Below are 20,319 nucleotides of genomic sequence, written 5' to 3'. Positions count from 1 at the left end.
GGAAAGCATGGCCCTCCACCCCTTCCGGGCCGGACTGCACTGCACCTAGTTAGCAGTTGCCAGCTCAGTCTGTCTCTCATTTTAATGTTGTGGTCTCCCTTCACTGTAGTGGGCAAGTTCTGCCAGGCCGCTCGTGTTTAATAATAATAATAATTTAAAAAATTCCTAAATGATGGTGGGCACATGCTTTGCATACCCCCCGCCCCTTTGAAATACAAAAGAAAGGTACATTACTGTGAGAGACTGTATAAATACTGGGGTAACGATGATATTTAGGTTTAGGTGATTGAGCCTCCCCAGTTGTAATGAGCATATAAGAGGTAGAAGTTAAACAATTGTGTGATACAGTTTTAATCTGAATAGTAATGTCCCAAATTGAGCATAAATCCTTCTATTAGAAAATTTGCTTCTGGATCATTTTGGTGTAACTACTCCTTTGGTGTTGGGCAAACTTAAATGATTCTTTAAAAAATGAATGTATAAGAACCGTTATGGAACTCCTTCTATGTCTTGTTCTTACGGTAGTCATTACGGGTGGATGCTACGGTTTATCTCCTCCTTCAGAGAATCACAGCAGCTTTAAATAAATGTTTGTAAACAAGTTCGAAGGCCCGAAAGGCAGGATTTATTTGTTAATTGGGACTAGCTATTCAAATAAATACCATGATGGCCCCTTTTCCTCGTGAGAATAGAAACATTGGGCCGGAAGTAGTAACGCCCAGTTCGGCGGCTGTGCGGGATGCTGGCCAAACTCTTGACGTTTTTTTTGTTTTGTTTTTTAAAGTGGCAATCACTTACAAGGCATGATTTTGCCTTGTGATTGCCCCTTTTAAAATGTTCAGTTTGACTTGCAACCCGCACGGCCGCTGAACTTGGGTGGCATGCTGCCCACTGAATTTGACGGCAGATAAGAACAATTTGGCCCATCTAGAATGCACATTATTAACCGTGTTCAGTAGCTTCTCTTGCTAAGTGCTGGCACTTGCAACCAGCCTCAAAGCCCTACTTTACATGTACTTCTGCTCGCTCCTCAATCTGTGATGATAGAGGCCATGGGGATTGGTCGCACCTATGAATTGAATAGCTCCTGAACACTTTAGATGGGAGCTGAAACATGTGAATCACCCCTCAAAAGCTTAAGTGCTGGTTAAAGTACTTTAGCAGTCAAGGTGCGTTTCGAGTCACTCAGACCCTTCCTCAAAGCAGAAAGAAGAATTCTGGATTAAGTACTTCCAGTTCATGCATGCTGCAACTGGAAGTCGTCATCACAATATAGTAAAATATTTTTTTTTAGCTCAGTGAACACATGATATAAGAACATCACTGTTACAGCGTGTAATGATCTCATATAGATATATTTATATGAACATCTTAGGGCAACAAAAAACTTTTATCGACATGTATAAAACTGGAAACTTTCACACCATAGACAGGGCGTTTTTAGTATGTTGGACATATAAGCGTAAGTACATTTATTGGGGTGGGGTGGGAGGGGCTGTGGACAGTGGGACAGATTTCTGCTCGAAGGAGGGTGCAAGCAGAAACTAGCTAGTCGTGGGTTTACACTGTGGGTAATTGATTCGCTCCTGCACTCATCCCGTGAGCTACATTCCATTGCTTCTAATTGAATCTCCACAATAGAATGTGATCATCACTTAACCAAAAGGCCAGTTTAAAGTGGAACTGCAGTGAAAATACTGTGTTTTATATACAGTATGAATGGGAAGAAAGTATAGAAAATTATAGAAAAAGGCTGGTACAAAAGTAAAATCAATGAAACAAAAACTGTGATCTCCAGTATATAGAACCACACTATTGAAACCATTAAATTTGAAGATTAGTAGAAATATGAAAGGAGAATGAGCATTTATTACAGGTTTAAGGGTTGCATTATAGAAAAGTAGTTGATCATAATGAATAACATTAGACAGTACTCCATATTAATTCTTTCCCCAAAAATACGTTATCCTTCTGTCCCAAATTCCATTTCTCGTAAAACAGCAAGTCTCGAAACTTGCAAGTAATAACCCGATAATAACAAATAGTTCCATGCATGTGGTTTTTGTACAGACTGCAGAACAATTAACAGCACATAATTGAAGTATACCTGACTTTCACTAAAAAGGAAATATTACATGGTAAACAAGTTTATTGCATGTCATACAACCAATGTTATTTAAATCAGTGTTTCTCAACCTCGCTCCTCAAGTACCCCCAAAAGTTCATGTTTTCCGGGTCTCCTCACAGGATTGCAAGTGAAATAATTTGCTCCACGTGTGGGTCTTTTAAAATGTGTCGGTGAGTAATGAATACACCTGTTCAACTGCTAGGTGACCTGGAAAACATGAACTGTTAGGGGTACTTGAGGACCGAGGTTGAGAACCACTGATTTACATGATAGTAGTAGGTTTATTTATATTGAAAGAACTGCAAAAACATAAATGGCAAAGCACTCTAAAAATATAAATAATGGCTAAACCACACACTGATGGGGCACTTTAGAACTAAACACAATAGGTAAAAAAATTGAATTTCTAAATTTGTGGGCATATAGCGGGAATTCAGTTATTCAGAGCTTCTATCATTGCCTTCTGTAAGCCCTGCCGATCTCTGTACCTTAGGAAAGTGCGAAGGGTAGGCAAGTATGTGTCATACTTATAGATGTTATACATGACTTCTTATACACCGAGGTTTTAAAGGATCATTTAAGTAAGCACAATATTTAAGGGGTAGTGACCCCAAAATAATCCAGAAACTTATTGTCTAATTGAAGGATTTATGCTCCATTTTGAACACTTACTATAGAACTGAAAGCTTTATCGTACTATTTTCTTGGGATGCAGTTAAAATGCCGGATGTCATTCCAGCGTTTAGGAGACTGACGCTGGAATCCCGACAGCCATCATACTACAGACTAATGGAAGGCCGACACCGCCCGGCATTCTCATTCAGTTGGTGGGCCCACGCCACCAAGTGGGAATAGAACCTGTGGCGAGCGTAACGAGCACGCGAGGGGACTCGCTGTCGGCAGACCGGATGCTGCTGTCTGTATACTGACAGCCGGCATCCCGTCTGCCGGTATATCATACCAGATCCACCTTATTATTATCCCTTATTTGCCATTTTCCCATTACAACTGGGGAGGTTCAACCACCTAAGGAATTTTGTAGAAAAAAGGTAGTTTGGGGGAAATGCAGATGTTGCGCGCATCGATAATTAATGGATGCTTACGGAGCAGGCAGTTCAGTTGTTTCAGGTAAACATTAATTATAGCTTGTGTCGCAACCAAATAGGGTTTTAGCGGCAGAACCGCGGACTTTTAGCACAGTTCTTCTCTCCGTCTCAGGAGGTTGCAGGAAGGAATGTGTCCCTGCGCAGCACTTGTGCATGAACAAAGTGACAATTTAATTACTCCGGCTCCATCTAGTGGCAGCCGCCGGAGAAAACAATTGAATTGCCTCTTAGTTTGTTTATATCTCTATTACTTTATCACTTATTTCACTTTGTCTTTTAAAGCCCCGTATATGTTATCTATATTGGACAGTGCCAAGTGTAATATCTACTTTGCTTTTTTGTATTACTTTGGATGCTCATTAGATCTATTCAGGGATAATATCTTCATCCAGACTTCTGAAGGGAGACCAAACATTTCCTCATGGATACACTTTTATATGTATAATAAACAGAAATTGTGCTTTTATGAGTAATCTGAGACTGGTGTAAACCTACATATGTTCCTAATCTCATAGAAAACCTCCTCTATTTGATAACCTTGTCCAAGATAGTCCAGTAAGACAGTTCGGTGTGCTAGTTAGGTTAACAGTGATCCAAAATTCCTACGCGTTTCGTCCTATATTGTTGCAAATTATACATTTGTGAGACATTACACATGATTTCTTTGTTATTTTTGACTCCAATATATTTGGGTACGAGTTACCCCTTGTTGTAACCTACTTTTTATGTTTTACTGCTGCTGCTCCAATATTTTAAATGTATAACATAAATGTTACATTTTAAAAGCTACCATTTCTTCACTATGATTTAATGTGTCGTCCCCCCCCCCCCCCCCCCCCCCCCACCACACACACTCAAAAGGGTTACTTTCTCTGTGTTTGCTGTCCTGCTATGAAACACCTTTTGAATAGTTCCATAACCTGGGAGACGCCACCAACCTCTTACATCGATGTTCAATTACTTCTTTGTTACTGTAGGTTTTTACCGTTTGATGGTCTAACCTATTGATGTGTATATGCCACTACCATTAGAAGGCCTATGCAGGATGATTATTATTTTAGAATATTTTACATTAATACACTACGAAGTATTTGTTGTTTTCCAATGTCTTAACCTATGTTTGTTCACAAACATATACTGTCAGTGTGGTAGATTTTAAAGCAGGTTATGTGTATCATTCTGTTTAGTCCCTGGAGGGTTTTAGATGCGAGTTTGTGAAAAGTGAGTTTGCATCTTAAAACTTGTGTACTCCCAAGGAATGTGAGATCCAGTTAGAAAGGCCAAAGTTCCGCAAAGGTCGAACAACTTTCGGTCAAAATGCAACCTGGGAAAAGGAGAAATCATTCTGAACCCCAAAAAAGTGGCAGAATGGGAGCTAATTGGACAGCACTACACCCCTGGCACCCCACCCCATTAGGTTTTTTGCATCTGAAATTTTTTTGGGGCCAATAGGATAACACCCATCCCAGCAACCAAATCCTCCCCCCAGCCACACAAAACAATGCAAGTTTGCAGGGAGGATGGATTGCGTGTTTGCACTTGTGTTGTAAATGCAATTCACGGTGAAAATTCTCGTACCTAATTGGATCGAGGCCATAGTGTTAAAGCTTAATCTATCATGTTTTGAACAGTATATTGTAGCACCTTAATGCAATGAGTATGGTTGAAGCCTAACTTACTTTAAACATGGTACTTGTCTACTTAAGTATTCCTTTGTAGTCTGCAATTTTAACAATCCATCAGAACTAAATAACAAATTACTGCTCTGTATAAGCTGATTGTATTCTGATTCTGAAGCTCCTTTTGTTCTTCCAGGATATCTCTGCTCAAGAAAGCAATCTTTTAGGGGCCTTCTGTGACATGAACGTAAGTATAAACCTTTCCACATGGTTAGGGCACATCACTTGTTTTTTTGCCAGTGTTTAAGCTCTGGGACTCTGCTACTCTGAGAGTGCGTTTGCCAGCATAGCTGCTGTAGAGCGCAGTTCTTGTGACAATATGCGTTTAAAATACAGCCAGTCAGGTTCCCAGCGGTCGCAATACTGATGCCGTAATCCTAACGGGTACTATCCTGCCGCCGGAATACCGGAGAGGTAGGTGTTTCTCCCTCTGTGGGTGTCTACGACACCCATAGAGGGAGAGTAGAACCTGTGGCTAACGCAGCGAGCCAGCAAGGGGCTTTGAAGCGCTAGCCCCCCTGCCGTCATTCTTGTGGCCGGGATGCCACTGTCGGTATAGTGACAGCCGGCATCCCGTATGCCCGGATCCCCTTGTTACATTGGTACTTGCAGATTGTTTTAGAACTGTGCTTGCAGATATTATAGTCTATTAGCACACATGTCATAGGAACTTGAAGTCATGCTCTGTCTATGTGTAGGCACATACACGTGTCACTTGCATAATGGCATGTGAATGTTCGTGCTCTAAGATCTTATGTGCTGTTATACATTTACCATATTACTGTCAATATAGATTGCAGTTTTCCCCACGTGTTATGAAAATTATTTTTTTTCTTTGTATGTTAAAATGTTTCCTGTTCTTTATTAGGATGTAGAGGTCCCTCTGCACCTTCTCCGTTATGTGTGTTTGTTCTGTGGGAAAAATGGCCTTTCTCTTATGAAGGATTGCTTTGAATATGGTTCTCCGGACACTCTTCCCTTTCTAATCGCTCATGCATTCATCACTGTTGTATCCAATGTAAGTGCATTTTTTCTTCTTTGTGCCAGCCCATTTACACTGTGTAGGTAATTGATATAAAGCAACATTATTGACTATGATTAGATTACTAACTCTAATAATGTGCTGAAGTTTTGTACGTTAAAATATTTGTCAGTGCTCCAGAATAGAGAGTGGTGTTTTATAAGCATCATTAGTGAAACCCCCTTATAATGCGTGACTTGATGATTACAATTAGGGATTTTCCTTTACTATCTTGGATCTTTGGGGAAGCTTTGCTAATGGTACCGTGGCCGCTAATGGTAAGTCTTTGTTCACGCCTGGCACATTCTTGTAGTGTATTGGTGAATACGGGTTTTCTGTAGGGTTACTGTCATTAGTAGAATGCCTGGTGGGACTACATTAAGAAAGTAGCTCTTTTTTCAATGATTTTTGGAAGTTGATTTTAAAAGCAGGAGAATTGGTGGCAGAATATACAATTTAACCACTTCTGCTGATTATCTTTTTTTTATTTTTTATTTTTTAAATATGTAACTGGACATTGCAAAATTTTCTTTCATGTTTTTAATAATTTTTCGTAAATTAACACCTGGGGGGGTTATTGATCACCCCCTGTCAGCATCTTTAGCAGTGTCCAGTAGCATCACCTTCCCACTGCTGTAGCATTTTCCCATCACCTTTGTAACCATAGATTTTCCTGGCCCCCTAATGTAATCCCTCCACACTGTAGTCTTGATGCCCCTGTAGTATTATACCCCCACCCTTTTTTCCATAGGTCCCCAGTGCAGAATTACAGCTCTAAATCCCCCAGTGGAAAATATCCCCCTGTTTCTTTATGTCCCCAATCCAAGTGTCCAGTGATCCCTAGTGACGCATTACTATTCTCCTCAACCCTAAAGGCAATAAAACCCAAGTGGTAAAAGATTCCCTGACTTCTCCATTGACTGTAAAGGCCATCAGGACATAAATTCCCCCCCCCCCCCCTCCCTCTCCATGGCTATAGATCTCCCTTCTTGCCCAGTGAAACCCCATAACGCCGGTTAAGTGGTTATAAAGAAAAAAATTAGCAATTTTAATTAAATTATTGTTGCATATGAAACTGCATTAATCTTTACTGTGGTAAAAATACAAACCTGATCTAGCTGATGTAAGACATTGGGATTTGGTAAAACTACAGTGTCGCAAACGTTAATGCTATATTATAGTAGATGTGAGATTATCAAGATATGTACGGTACTTTGACATTTTACATGTGCCCTTTGTATGGTTACCAGCAGTCCATAAGTGTTACCACAGACAGCACCTTTGTGTATCATTTCATATATATATATATATATATATATATATATATATATATAGTTATATATCTATATTTCTCTGACGTCCTAAGTGGATGCTGGGGACTCCGTCAGGACCATGGGGGATTAGCGGCTCCGCAGGAGACAGGGCACAAAAGTAAAAGCTTTAGGATCAGGTGGTGTGCACTGGCTTCTCCCCCTATGACCCTCCTCCAAGCCTCAGTTAGATTTTTGTGCCCGGCCGAGAAGGGTGCAATCTAGGTGGCTCTCCTAAAGAGCTGCTTAGAGTAAAAGTTTGTTAGGTTTTTTATTTTCAGTGAGTCCTGCTGGCAACAGGCTCACTGCTACGAGGGACTTAGGGGAGAGAAGTGAACTCACCTGCGTGCAGGATGGATTGGCTTCTTAGGCTACTGGACACCATTAGCTCCAGAGGGAGTCGGAACACAGGTCTCACCCTGGGGTTCGTCCCGGAGCCGCGCCGCCGACCCCCCTTGCAGATGTTGAAAAGTGAAGAGGTCCAGAAACGGCGGCAGAAGACTCTTCAGTCTTCATAAGGTAGCGCACAGCACTGCAGCTGTGCGCCATTGTTGTCGGCACACTTCATAGCAGCGGTCACTGAGGGTGCAGGGCGCTGGGGGGGGGCGCCCTGGGCAGCAATGATAGTACCTTATTCTGGCTAAAAATACATCACATATAGCCCCTGGGGGCTATATGGATGTATTTAACCCCTGCCAGGTCTCAGAAAAACGGGAGAAGAAGCCCGCCGAAAAGGGGGCGGGGCCTATTCTCCTCAGCACACAGCGCCATTTTCCCTCACAGAAATGCTGGTGGGAAGGCTCCCAGGCTCTCCCCTGCACTGCACTACAGAAACAGGGTTAAAACAGAGAGGGGGGGCACTTATTTGGCGATATGTATATATATATTAAAATGCTATAAGGGAAAAACACTTATATAAAGGTTGTCCCTGTATAATTATAGCGTTTTTGGTGTGTGCTGGCAAACTCTCCCTCTGTCTCTCCAAAGGGCTAGTAGGTCCTGTCCTCTATCAGAGCATTCCCTGTGTGTGTGCTGTGTGTCGGTACGTGTGTGTCGACATGTATGAGGACGATGTTGGTAAGGAGGCGGAGCAATTGCCTGAAATGGTGATGTCACTCTCTAGGGAGTCGACACCGGAATGGATGGCTTATTTAAGGAATTACGTGATAATGTCAACACGCTGCAAGGTCGGTTGACGACATGAGACGGCCGGCAAACAAATTAGTACCTGTCCAGGCGTCTCAAACACCGTCAGGGGCTGTAAAACGCTCATTTACCTCAGTCGGTCGACACAGACACAGACACGGACACTGACTCCAGTGTCGACGGTGAAGAAACAAACGTATTTTCCTTTAGGGCCACACGTTACATGTTAAGGGCAATGAAGGAGGTGTTACATATTTCTGATACTACAAGTACCACAAGAAGGGTATTATGTGGGGTGTGAAAAAACTACCTGTAGTTTTTCCTGAATCAGATAAATTAAATGAAGTGTGTGATGATGCGTGGGTTTCCCCCGATAGAAAATTATTGGCGGTATACCCTTTCCCGCCAGAAGTTAGGGCGCGTTGGGAAACACCCTTTAGGGTGGATAAGGCGCTCACACGCTTATCAAAACAAGTGACGGTACCGTCTCCAGATAGGGCCGCCCTCAAGGAGCCAGCTGAGAGGCTGGAAAATATCCTAAAAAGGTATATACACACATACTGGTGTTATACTGCGACCAGCGATCGCCTCAGCCTGGATGTGCAGCGCTGGGGTGGCTTGGTCGGATTCCCTGACTGAAAATATTGATACCCTTGACAGGGACAGTATTTTATTGACTATAAAGGATGCATTTCTATATATGCGAGATGCACAGAGGGATATTTGCACTCTGGCATCAAGAGTAAGTGCGATGTCCATATCTGCCAGAAGATGTTTATGGACACGACAGTGGTCAGGTGATGCAGATTCCAAACGGCACATGGAAGTATTGCCGTATCAAGGGGAGGAGTTATTTGGGGTCGGTCCATCGGACCTGGTGGCCTCGGCAACAGCTGGAAAATCCACCTTTTTTACCCCAAATCACATCTCAGCAGAAAAAGACACCGTCTTTTCAGCCTCAGTCCTTTCGTCCCCATAAGGGCAAGCGGGCAAAAGGCCAGTCATATCTGCCCAGGGATAGAGGAAAGGGAAGAAGACTGCAGCAGGCAGCCCATTCCCAGGAACAGAAGCCCTCCACAGCTTCTGCCAAGTCCTCAGCATGACGCTGGGGCCGTACAAGCGGACTCAAGTGCGGTGGGGGGTCGTCTCAAGAGTTTCAGCGCGTAGTGGGCTCACTCGCAAGTGGACCCCTGGATCCTACAAGTAGTATCCCAGGGGTACAGACTGGAAATTCGAGACGTCTCCCCCTCGCAGGCTCCTGATGTCTGCTTTACCAACGTCTTCCTCCGACAGGGAGGCAGTATTGCAAACAATTCACAAGCTGTATTCCCAGCAGGTGATAATCAAAGTACCCCTCCTACAACAAGGAAAGGGGTATTATTCCACACTATATTGTGGTACTGAAGCCAGACGGCTCGGTGAGACCTATTCTAAATGGGAAATCTTTGAACACTTACATACAAAGGTTCAAATCAAGATGGAGTCACTCAGAGCAGTGATAGCGAACCAGGAAGAAGGGGACTATATGGTGTCCCTGGACATCAAGGATGCTTACCTCCATGTCCCAAATTGCCCTTCTCACCAAGGGTACCTCAGGTTCGTGGTACGGAACTGTCACTATCAGTTCAGACGCTGCCGTTTGGATTGTCCACGGCACCCCGGGTCTTTACCAAAGTAATGGCCGAAATGATGATTCTTCTTCAAAGAAAAGGCGTCTTAATTATCCCTTACTTGGACGATCTCCTGATAAGGGCAAGGTCCAGAGAACAGTTGGAAGTCGGAGTAGCACTATCTCAAGTAGTTCTACGACAGCACGGGTGGATTCTAAATATCTAAAATCGCAGCCGTTTCCGACGACACGTCTGCTGTTCCTAGGGATGGTTCTGGACACAGTCCAGAAAAAGGTGTTTCTCCCGGAGGAGAAAGCCAGGGAGTTATCCGAGCTAGTCAGGAACCTCCTAAAACCAGGAAAAGTGTCAGTGCATCATTGCACAAGAGTCCTGGGAAAAATGGTGGCTTATTACGAAGCGATTCCATTCGGCAGATTCCACGCAAGAACTTTTCAGTGGGATCTGCCGGACAAATGGTCCGGATCGCATTTTCAGATGCATCAGCGGATAACCCTATCTCCAAGGACAAGGGTGTCTCTCCTGTGGTGGTTACAGAGTGCTCATCTTCTAGAGGGCCGCAGATTCGGCATTCAGGATTGGATGCTGGTGACCACGGAGGCCAGCCTGAGAGGCTGGGGAGCAGTCACACAGGGAAAAAATTTCCAGGGAGTGTGATCAAGTCTGGAGATTTTTCTCCACATAAATATACTGGAGCTAAGGGCAATTTACAATGCTCTAAGCTTAGCAAGACCTCTGCTTCAAGGTCAGCCGGTATTGATCCAGTGGGACAACATCACGGCAGTCGCCCACGTAAACAGACAGGGCGGCACAAGAAGCAGGAGGGCAATGGCAGAAACTGCAAGGATTTTTCGCTGGGCGGAAAGTCATGTGATAGCACTGTCAGCAGTGTTCATTCCGGGAGTGGACAACTGGGAAGCAGACTTCCTCAGCAGGCACAACCTCCACCCGGGAGAGTGGGGACTTCATCGGGAAGTCTTCCACATGATTGTGAACCGTTGGAAAAGACCAAAGGTGGACATGATGGCGTCCCGCCTGAACAAAAAACTGGACAAGTATTGCGCCAGGTCAAAAGACCCTCAGGCAATAGCTGTGGACGTTCTGGTAACACCGTGGGTGTACCAGTCGGTGTATGTCTTCCCTCCTCTGCTTCTCATACCCAAGGTATTGAGAATTATAAGACGTAGAGGAGTAAGAACTATACTCGTGGCTCCGGATTGGCCAAGAAGGACTTGGTACCCGGAACTTCAAGAGATGCTCACAGAGGACTCATGGCCTCTGCCGCTAAGAAGGGACTTGCTTCAGCAAGTACCATGTCTGTTCCAAGACTTACCGCGGCTGCGTTTGACGGCATGGCGGTTGAACGCCGGATCCTAAGGGAAAAAGGCATTCCGGAAGAGGTCATTCCTACCCTGGTCAAAGCCAGGAAGGAGGTGACCGCACAACATTATCACCACATGTGGCGAAAATATGTTGCGTGGTGTGAGGCCAGGAAGGCCCCATGAAGAAATTTCAACTCGGTCGTTTCCTGCATTTCCTGCAAACAGGAGTGTCTATGGGCCTCAAATTGGGGTCCATTAAGGTTCAAATTTCGGCCCTGTCGATTTTCTTCCAGAAAGAATTGGCTTCAGTTCCTGAAGTCCAGAAGTTTGTCAAGGGAGTACTGCATATACAACCCCCTTTTGTGCCTCCAGTGGCACTGTGGGATCTCAACGTAGTTCTGGGATTCCTAAAATCACATTGGTTTAAACCGCTCAAATCTGTGGATTTGAAATATCTCACAGGGAAAGTGACCATGCTGTTGGCCCTGGCCTCGGCCAGGCGAGTGTCAGAATTGGCGGCGTTTGTCTCAAAAAAGCCCATATCTGATTGTCCATTCGGACGGGGCAGAGCTGAGGACTCATCCCCAGTTTCTCCCTAAGGTGGTGTCAATGTTTCACCCGAACCAGCTTATTGTGGTACCTGCGGCTACTAGGGACTTGGAGGACTCCAAGTTGCTAGATGTTGTCAGGGCCCTGAAAATATAGTTTCCAGGACGGCTGGAGTCAGGAAAACGGACTTGCTGTTATCCTGTATGCACCCAACAAACTGGGTGCTCTTGCTTCTAAGCAGACGATTGCTAGTTGGATGTGTAGTACAATTCAGCTTGCACATTCTGTGGCAGGCCTGCCACAGCCAAAATATGTAAATGCCCATTCCACAAGGAAGGTGGGCTCATCTTGGGCGGCTACCCGAGGGGTCTCGGCTTTACAACTTTGCCGAGCTGATACTTGGTCAGGGGCACACCCTGACTGAGGAGGACCTGGAGTTCTCTCATTCGGTGCTGCAGAGTCATCCGCACTCTCCCGCCCGTTTGGGAGCTTTGGTATAATCCCCATGGTCCTGACGGAGTCCCCAGCATCCACTTAGGACGTCAGAGAAAATAAGAATTTACTTACCGATAATTCTATTTCTCGTAGTCCGTAGTGGATGCTGGGCGCCCATCCCAAGTGCGGATTGTCTGCAATACTTGTACATAGTTATTGTTACAAAAATCGGGTTATTATTGTTGTGAGCCATCTTTTCAGAGGCTCCGCTGTTATCATGCTGTTAACTGGGTTCAGATCACAGGTTGTACAGTGTGATTGGTGTGGCTGGTATGAGTCTTACCCGGGATTCAAAATCCTTCCTTATTGTGTACGCTCGTCCGGGCACAGTATCCTAACTGAGGCCTGGAGGAGGGTCATAGGGGGAGGAGCCAGTGCACACCACCTGATCCTAAAGCTTTTACTTTTGTGCCCTGTCTCCTGCGGAGCCGCTAATCCCCCATGGTCCTGACGGAGTCCCCAGCATCCACTACGGACTACGAGAAATAGAATTATCGGTAAGTAAATTCTTATTATATCTATATATATATATATCTATCTATATCTATATCTATCTATATCTATATATATATATATATATATATATATATATATATATATATATATAATCATACACACACATATGGATGGCTAGATAGAGAAAATGAATATGTATGTGAATGTGTACGTTTGTCTTGCAGATCAGAATATGGCTGCACATCCCAGCTGTTATGCAGCATATTATACCATTTAGGACCTATGTTATAAGGTAAGTGTCCATTGATTAGACACGCACACTGATAATCAGTAGAGAAGCCTATGTCTATGGAAAAATCTCATGTGGTAGTGGTTTGTATTGGGAAGCTTACACCTTTTTAATATCCTCCCCTTACATTAAATGTAAATTAAAAGTTTGCACGGAAGCGGGAAACCGTTGGACGGAGCTATTTTGACTATTAGCGATTTTGACTGAGCGAGTTACAGTAGGCGATTTTGGCTACGGGCGATTTTGACTAACTCATTTAAATAAGGGGATGCTTGGATTTGGCTTTCAAATATTTTATGTCACCCACACTCACAATGCGGCTAGCTGGACTGAGTCATATAGCGGTGAGTGCTCCATGGCAACCTTTGTTACACATATTTCTGTACGGCTGTTTATTGCTGATTAGAGGATCTGTAGGTGGTGGGTCATGCATCCCACCACCTAGAGGAAAATGTAAAACTAATGCCAAAAAATAGAATAAAAATAAATGCAGTCACTTACAGGATTTTATTGCTCCTTTAGCTTATTCTATTCAGAGTACATGAAGTAATTTGAGCTGTTATGCAGCATATTCTACCATTTAGGACCTATGTTATAAGGTAAGTGTCCATTGATTAGACACACACACTGCTAATCAGTAGAGAAGCCTATGTCTATGGAAAAATCTCATGTGGTAGTGGTTTGTATTGGGAAGCTTACACCTTTTTAATATCCTCCCCTTACATTAAATGTATATTAAAAGTTTGCATGGAAGCGGGAAACCGTTGGACGGAGCTATTTTGACTATTAGCGATTTTGACTGAGCGAGTTACAGTAGGCGATTTTGACTATCTTTACCAGCGATTTTAGCTATGGGCAATTTTGACTGACTCATTTAAATAAGGGGATGCTTTTTACTTTTCCAGCAACATAGTAAAAATGTACTTGCCTGCACAGTCTATTTCTCTTTCATCCATCTGGGGGACGCTGCGCCGTTACTTGTGGGGTTAGAGGTGTGTGGTTGTGGAGTTTGGCACAGAACTATTAAAACCTGACTCCTCCCCCCTCTAACCCCTCCCATCTCCTTCCTGCCTAGCCAGCACCTCAGTTTCAGTTAAGTGCCTGTGGAGTACAGACACAGATTTTTTTTCTCTGAAGATTTTAGTTAGGTATTTTCTTATTTTATTACTTGGAGTGCCTAGTCCCTGTATACAGGTGACAGGTACTACTAGAGTGGGGTTAGCTAGAGTTCCCACTCTATTCTACCGCTGGAGGCCACCACACTTCGGTCACTGGGGCTGGATTCCTGTTTCTAAGAAGTCGGCAGTGAGGAGGTACAGGATAGACACAATCTGTCTCTGACAGCATTGGTCTATCCTTCCTATATCTTTCATACATATATATTTGTCTGTTTTTTATATTTATTACTTTGCGTGTCCTCCCCCCAGCCTCCCCCCCCCCCCCCCCCCTCCGCTCCCTCTCCGGAGGTGAGCGGTGGAGCGCATTAACAAGGATTTATTTATTCCTGCTACTGTTTGTTGGCTGTGTAGCCCGGGAGAGTGGTGAGTCACTCCCCGGGGGATCGCTAGATTCTGCCCGAACAGAGCCGCTGTATGTAGCGGTGCGCGGGAGCCGCTGCCCGAACAGAGCCGCTGTATGTAGCGGTGCGCGGGAGCCGCAGGCATCCGGCTATAGCGCGCCTACGCTGAGCTGCCCGGCGTTTACTTACTTCAAAGAAGGGACGGATTCCCGCCCTGCACTGCCTTGCGCGCACTCCCGTCCAGCGTCTGCAAAGCTCCGGCGCCATCTTCTCCAGAGGCAGTACGGGGGATGCTGTGCAGCACACACAGCTTGGTCACTTTTTCAATACTACTCACCCTGTTTATTCAGTGGGGGTCACCTAACAGCAAGTATACTTTGGGGGCAGTGTGTTATTATTTACTTTAATGAGAGTTAACAGAATTTTTTTCAATATAAATTACACAGTATAATTCACAGTACAGTTCACTACTCTACTGAGTTTATAGTTCGTTGGTAGTGCATTTGTTTAAAAAAAAAAAAAAAGATTCATTATGACAATAAGCCAGACAGATCTACAAGGCGGAAGACACCCTCGGTGGTTTATTTTCCTGCTTACAATGTGGGTCAAGGCTCGCTAAGGGTAGCGCGGACGCGGATACCCTCTGTGCTTCATGCTCTGGTGCATCTGTGGTGGACCAACAGGGAGGTTCCGCGGATCTGTTTCTGCCTCCTTGGGCCAGGAACATCCGGTGTGGGCTCAAAATATGGGCAGATGTCTTGCTGATTTAACTTAATCCCTAAACAAGTTTGTAAACTCTGCCAGCAGTTCTTCTGCTACAACACGGCCACAACGGTTGCCCGCTATAACTTTCTGGGGGAGGAGTTGGAGTCATTCCCATTGGAGAATGGGGAAGTAGACCCAGAGTGGGACGAGGTTTCGGTCTGAGAAGATGATTTTTCTACTAGCTCAGGTGTTAGATTGCTGATAGACACCATCCGTCAGACTCTTAACAGGGATATTTTAAAGGAGCCCTGACTTAAGCCGGATTCTTGTTTCCAAGCCCCTAAGAAATTGAAATTTCTATATCCTTTTACAGAAAACAACAGCCCCAAAGGTAGACGCTCCCATTTCACATTTAGCAGGACCTACGGTTATTCCTTCTGTACAGTCTGTGACGTTGAAAGATCCTACAGATAGGAAGATTGAAGCAATGCCTAAATCTGTTTTCTTTATCACAATTCTAGCTGGTGCTTGGGTCCTCAAGGCCGCGGATGACTGACTAGCACAGGTCATATCTGGAATGCAGTCTGACGATCCATCGGAAGCCATTCAATTAGCAGAACATATTTCGGAGGCTCTTACTTATGTGGGTGAAGCCTTGGTTGATTCTGCTGCGCTACACTCCCGTATTTCTGCCTTGACCGTGACGGCAAGACAGTCTCTTTGGCTTCGGGTTTGGACTGCCGATTTTGACTCCAAACAGACCTTGTCGGTGGTACCCTTTGAAGGTGAGTTCTCTTTGGGTCGGAATCAAAGAAGATTATTTCAGATACTACAGGAGGGCAAGAGCCCCTTTCTTCCAGTTGCTCCTCCGAAACCGAATACTACAAGGGTTCGGTCCTTTCATGTACAGGGCAGAGGTAGTTTCCGTTTCTTTCGTGCTTTCTCCACATACCCACGAAAAGAGATTCAGAGGTAGAAGTAAACCTGCCGACAAACCTACTGCATGACGGTTCACGATCTCCGGAGGGAGCAGTGACGGTTGGGACTCTGTTACTACAGTTCAAAGAAGTGTGGCTCCTGTCGAAACCAGATCGGTGGGTGAAGGAGGTCATATCCAGAGGATATATGTTAGATCTCGAGGAACCAGTCCCATATCGTGTGTTCATCACTTCTCTTCCAAATGGTCCCTCCAGACGTCGAGCTCTTCGTCATGCAACAGCCACTCTTTTATGAAATTAAGTAACTCTTCTAGTTCTCGTTTAGCAGAGAGGTCGGGGATTTTACTCGTGGACAAACTGGACGGTTCGTTTCAACCTGAAAGTTCAAAATGGAATCCATCCGCTCGATTATCGTCGCCATGGAACCAGGGGGATATTTGACTTCATTAGACATAAGACGCCTATCTGCTTGTTCCTAGTTGGACGGGTAATCAATCTCTTCTGAAATTCGCAGTCGGCCTTGACATTTTCAGTTTCAGGCTCTTCCCTTTGGTCTATCCACGGCTCCTCGGGTATTCACAAAGATCATGGGCCATGTGGTGGCAGTTTTGCAGTGTCAGGGAGTCAACATTACTCTGTATTTGGATGATCTGTTGATCAAGGCCCCGTCAGAGTTGATTCTTCACCAGAACTTGCGTCTCACAATAGAGACTCTACAGTCATTCGGATGAATAATAAATTGTCCAAAGTCGTCTTGGCTTCCTTCCCAGAAAATGATGTTTCTGGGACTCTTATTCGACACCAACAACCAGAAAGTGTTTCTTCCTCAGGACAAGATTCAGGACATACTGTCCAGAATTCGAACACTGCTGCATTTACAGGTGGTTTCGGTTCTCCGATGCATGCAGGTGTTAGGCAAGATGGTGGCAACCTTCGAGGCAGTTCCATATGCCAAGTTTCATGCTTGACCCCTTCAGGCTCAGATTCTCAACTGTTGGACTCGGACAGGGCCTCAACTCGAATTGCAGCTGGTCCGATTGTCTGTACAGACTCGTCAGTCGCTTCGCTGGTGGCTTCACAGCTCCAATTTGACCAAAGTAGTTCCGTTCACAATTTGGTCTTGGGTGATGGTCACCACAGACGTCAGCTTCAGAGGTTGGAGGGCGGTGTTTCAGACTCATCACTTTCAGGGGCTCTGGACCAGTCAAGAGTCAAAGTTGCAGATCAACATCTTGGAGTTGAGGACAATCCGGTATGCACTACTTCGGATTCAAACCAGGGTACAGGGTCATCCAGTGCGGATTCAATCCGACACCGCCATGGCAGTTGCTTACATAAAAAAGCAAGGAGACACTCGAAGCTGATCCGCCATGACAGAAGTCGCTCAGACTCTCACATGGGTGGAACATTGGGTTCCGGCCAGATCCGCGATTCACATTCCAGGAATCGAGAACTGGGAAGCGGATTTCTTAAGCCGTCACACGGTGCATCCGGGAGAGTGGGAGCTTCACCAGGTGGTGTTTCTGACTCTAGTAGCCCGGTGGGGGATACTCGATGTTGATCTGATGGTCGTCTCGTCTCAACTATAAACTTCCTCTCTACGGGTCGCGTACTCAGGACCCTCAAGCAATTCTAATTGATGCACTGACGGCGCCGTAGCACTTTCAACTGGGATATGTGTTTCCACCATTTCCACTGATTCCACGTCTGCTTCAACACATTCAGAGAGAAGGTCTTTCAATCATTCTGGGGGCCCCAGATATTCTGCGCAATATGGTCGTCGAGGAACCATTCCGACTCCCTCTGCGTCCAGATTTTATGATTCAAGGAACATGTCACCACCCAGGTTGGCTCGGCTGGCTTTGCCGGCTTGGTTCTTGAATCCAACATTTTAAGGGGAAAAAGTTTTTCTCGTCCTGTTGTGTAAACGATGATTCAGGCTAGAAAGCCGGTGGCTTCTGGAATTTACCACGGAGTGTGGCGTATTTACATTGCTTGGTGTGAAAAGCGTGGTTTAACACCGGATTTGTTTAGAGTTCCTCGTCTGTTATTCTTCCTTCAGGAGGGTCTCAATTAGGGTCTGAGACTTTCTTCACTAAAGGGTCAAGCTTCTGCCTTGTCGGTTCTTTTTCAAAGGAGACTGGCTATCATTCCAGAAGTTCAGACGTTCCTTCAGGGAGTTCTTGATGCAGCCACCTTTTGTTCCTCCGGTTCCTCCCTGGGACTTTAACTTAGTCCTTACGGCTCTTCAGAAATCTCCATTTGAACCTTTGGAATCTGTAGAATTGCGGTATCTAACGTTCAAACGGTGTCTTCCCATTGACAATTGCCTCTGCAAGACGAGTATCTAAATTGGCAGCTCTTTCTTGCAGACCACCCTTGTTGGTGTTTCATGATGATCGGGTGGTTCTGCGAACAAAACCTTCCTTTTGGTTTAGGTTGTGTCAGCGTTTCATCTAAATCAGGACATTGTCCTTCCAGCGTTTACTCCTCCTCCTTCCGGGGAGGATTCCCATTTGGCTCTCTTAGATGTGCTTAGGGCCTTATGGATTTATTTATCTTGTGTGGATTCTATCCGTCGTACGGATGCATTGTTGGTTTTTCATTGATGCGTCCAAACGAGATTGGCCGGCTTCCAAGTACACAGTGGCTCGTTGGGTAACTTCGACCATCAAACAGTCTTCTGATGTTTCAGTTCATGACTCAATTCGAGCTCCTTCGACTTGAGCTGTTGGAGCTTCTTGGGCTGTTCGCGGGGGTGTATCTATTGAGCAGCTGTGTAGGGCGGCGACCTGGTCGTCTGTGCATACGTTTAAAAAGTTTTACCGTTTTCATACTTTCGGTTTGGGGACTGCCTCTGTTGGATGTCAAATTTTGCGGACGGCTATGCCGTCTACATCTCCCTCCTCTCATTAGCTTGCTTTGGGAAATCCCACAAGTAACGGTGCAGCGTCCCCCAGATGGATGAAAGAGAAATAGGGATTTTTGTTTACTTACTGTAAAATCTCTTTCTCTGATTCCATCTGGGGGACGCTGCGATCCCTCCCATATGTTTTAGGAAAAGATATACAGCGCTATAACTGGATAAAGACAATATAACTTCTTTATTTTACAAAATAAGATATTTGGTTGCAACCATAAATATAATTAGAAATTAAAAAAAAAAATATATATATATAAAATAGGGCAAACACAGCACAGCACTTCATTCGGTATATTACCACTTGTAGAGGCCAAACACAGTCTCCTGTATAGAATCCTTTGGAAAATATTGCCACAGTCCAAGGGGTGTAAATAACACTTGTGGAGATGTAAAGTCCATACGGAGTGGATGGAGAGCCTTTGAAGCTTGATTATGGACAGTTATAGTCCTATTGAAAGCATGGTCTCGAACTCCTCTTGCGGACACCAACAAGTTCCCCGTTTCAGGCGTGAAGGACTTCTAGGCGTATTCCAGGATGGGATGTTTTTAGTTGTAGTGGAGGCCTCTGTAAACCGACGCATTTCGCTGTGTCAACAGCTTTATCAAGGTGTACATACACCTTGATAAAGCTGTTGACACAGCGAAACGCGTGGAATACGCCTAGAAGTCCTTCACGCCTGAAACGGCGAACTTGTTGGTGTCCGCAAGAGGAGTTCGAGACCATGCTTTCAATAGGACTATAACTGTCCATAATCAAGCTTCAAAGGCTCTCCATCCAGTCCGTATGGACTTTACATCTCCACAAGTGTTATTTACACCCCTTGGACTGTGGCAATATTTTCCAAAGGATTCTATACAGGAGACTGTGTTTGGCCTCTACAAGTGGTAATATACCGAATGAAGTGCTGTGCTGTGTTTACCCTAATATATATATATATATATATATATATATATATTATATATATATATATAATATTATATATATGTATATATATATATAATATTATATATATATATATATAATATTATATATATATATATATTATATATATATATATATTATATTATATATATATATATTATATATATATTTTTTTTTAAATAT

The 20,319-nt window shown here is 44.4% G+C and overlaps 1 protein-coding gene across 6 annotated transcripts in view; it reads left to right on the top strand.

Moving 5' to 3' along the window:
* Positions 1-20,319, top strand: part of USP34 (ubiquitin specific peptidase 34) — a 438,538-nt gene that overhangs the window by 76,245 nt on the left and 341,974 nt on the right. For 5 of the 6 annotated variants that reach the window (XM_063918244.1, XM_063918241.1, XM_063918240.1 and 2 more), the window contains exons 4-6: positions 5,050-5,100; positions 5,782-5,931; positions 13,065-13,132. In XM_063918244.1, coding sequence (XP_063774314.1) covers positions 5,050-5,100; positions 5,782-5,931; positions 13,065-13,132 — 269 coding nt within the window. Of the gene's footprint in view, positions 1-5,049; positions 5,101-5,781; positions 5,932-13,064; positions 13,133-13,689; positions 13,729-20,319 lie in introns of those variants that run through there. The other variant, XM_063918245.1, reaches the window with a different exon arrangement.

Source organism: Pseudophryne corroboree, chromosome 4, assembly GCF_028390025.1.
Source record: "Pseudophryne corroboree isolate aPseCor3 chromosome 4, aPseCor3.hap2, whole genome shotgun sequence".
NCBI classification, from domain to species: Eukaryota; Metazoa; Chordata; class Amphibia; order Anura; family Myobatrachidae; genus Pseudophryne; species Pseudophryne corroboree.
This window is presented reverse-complemented; position numbering and strand designations above follow the sequence as displayed.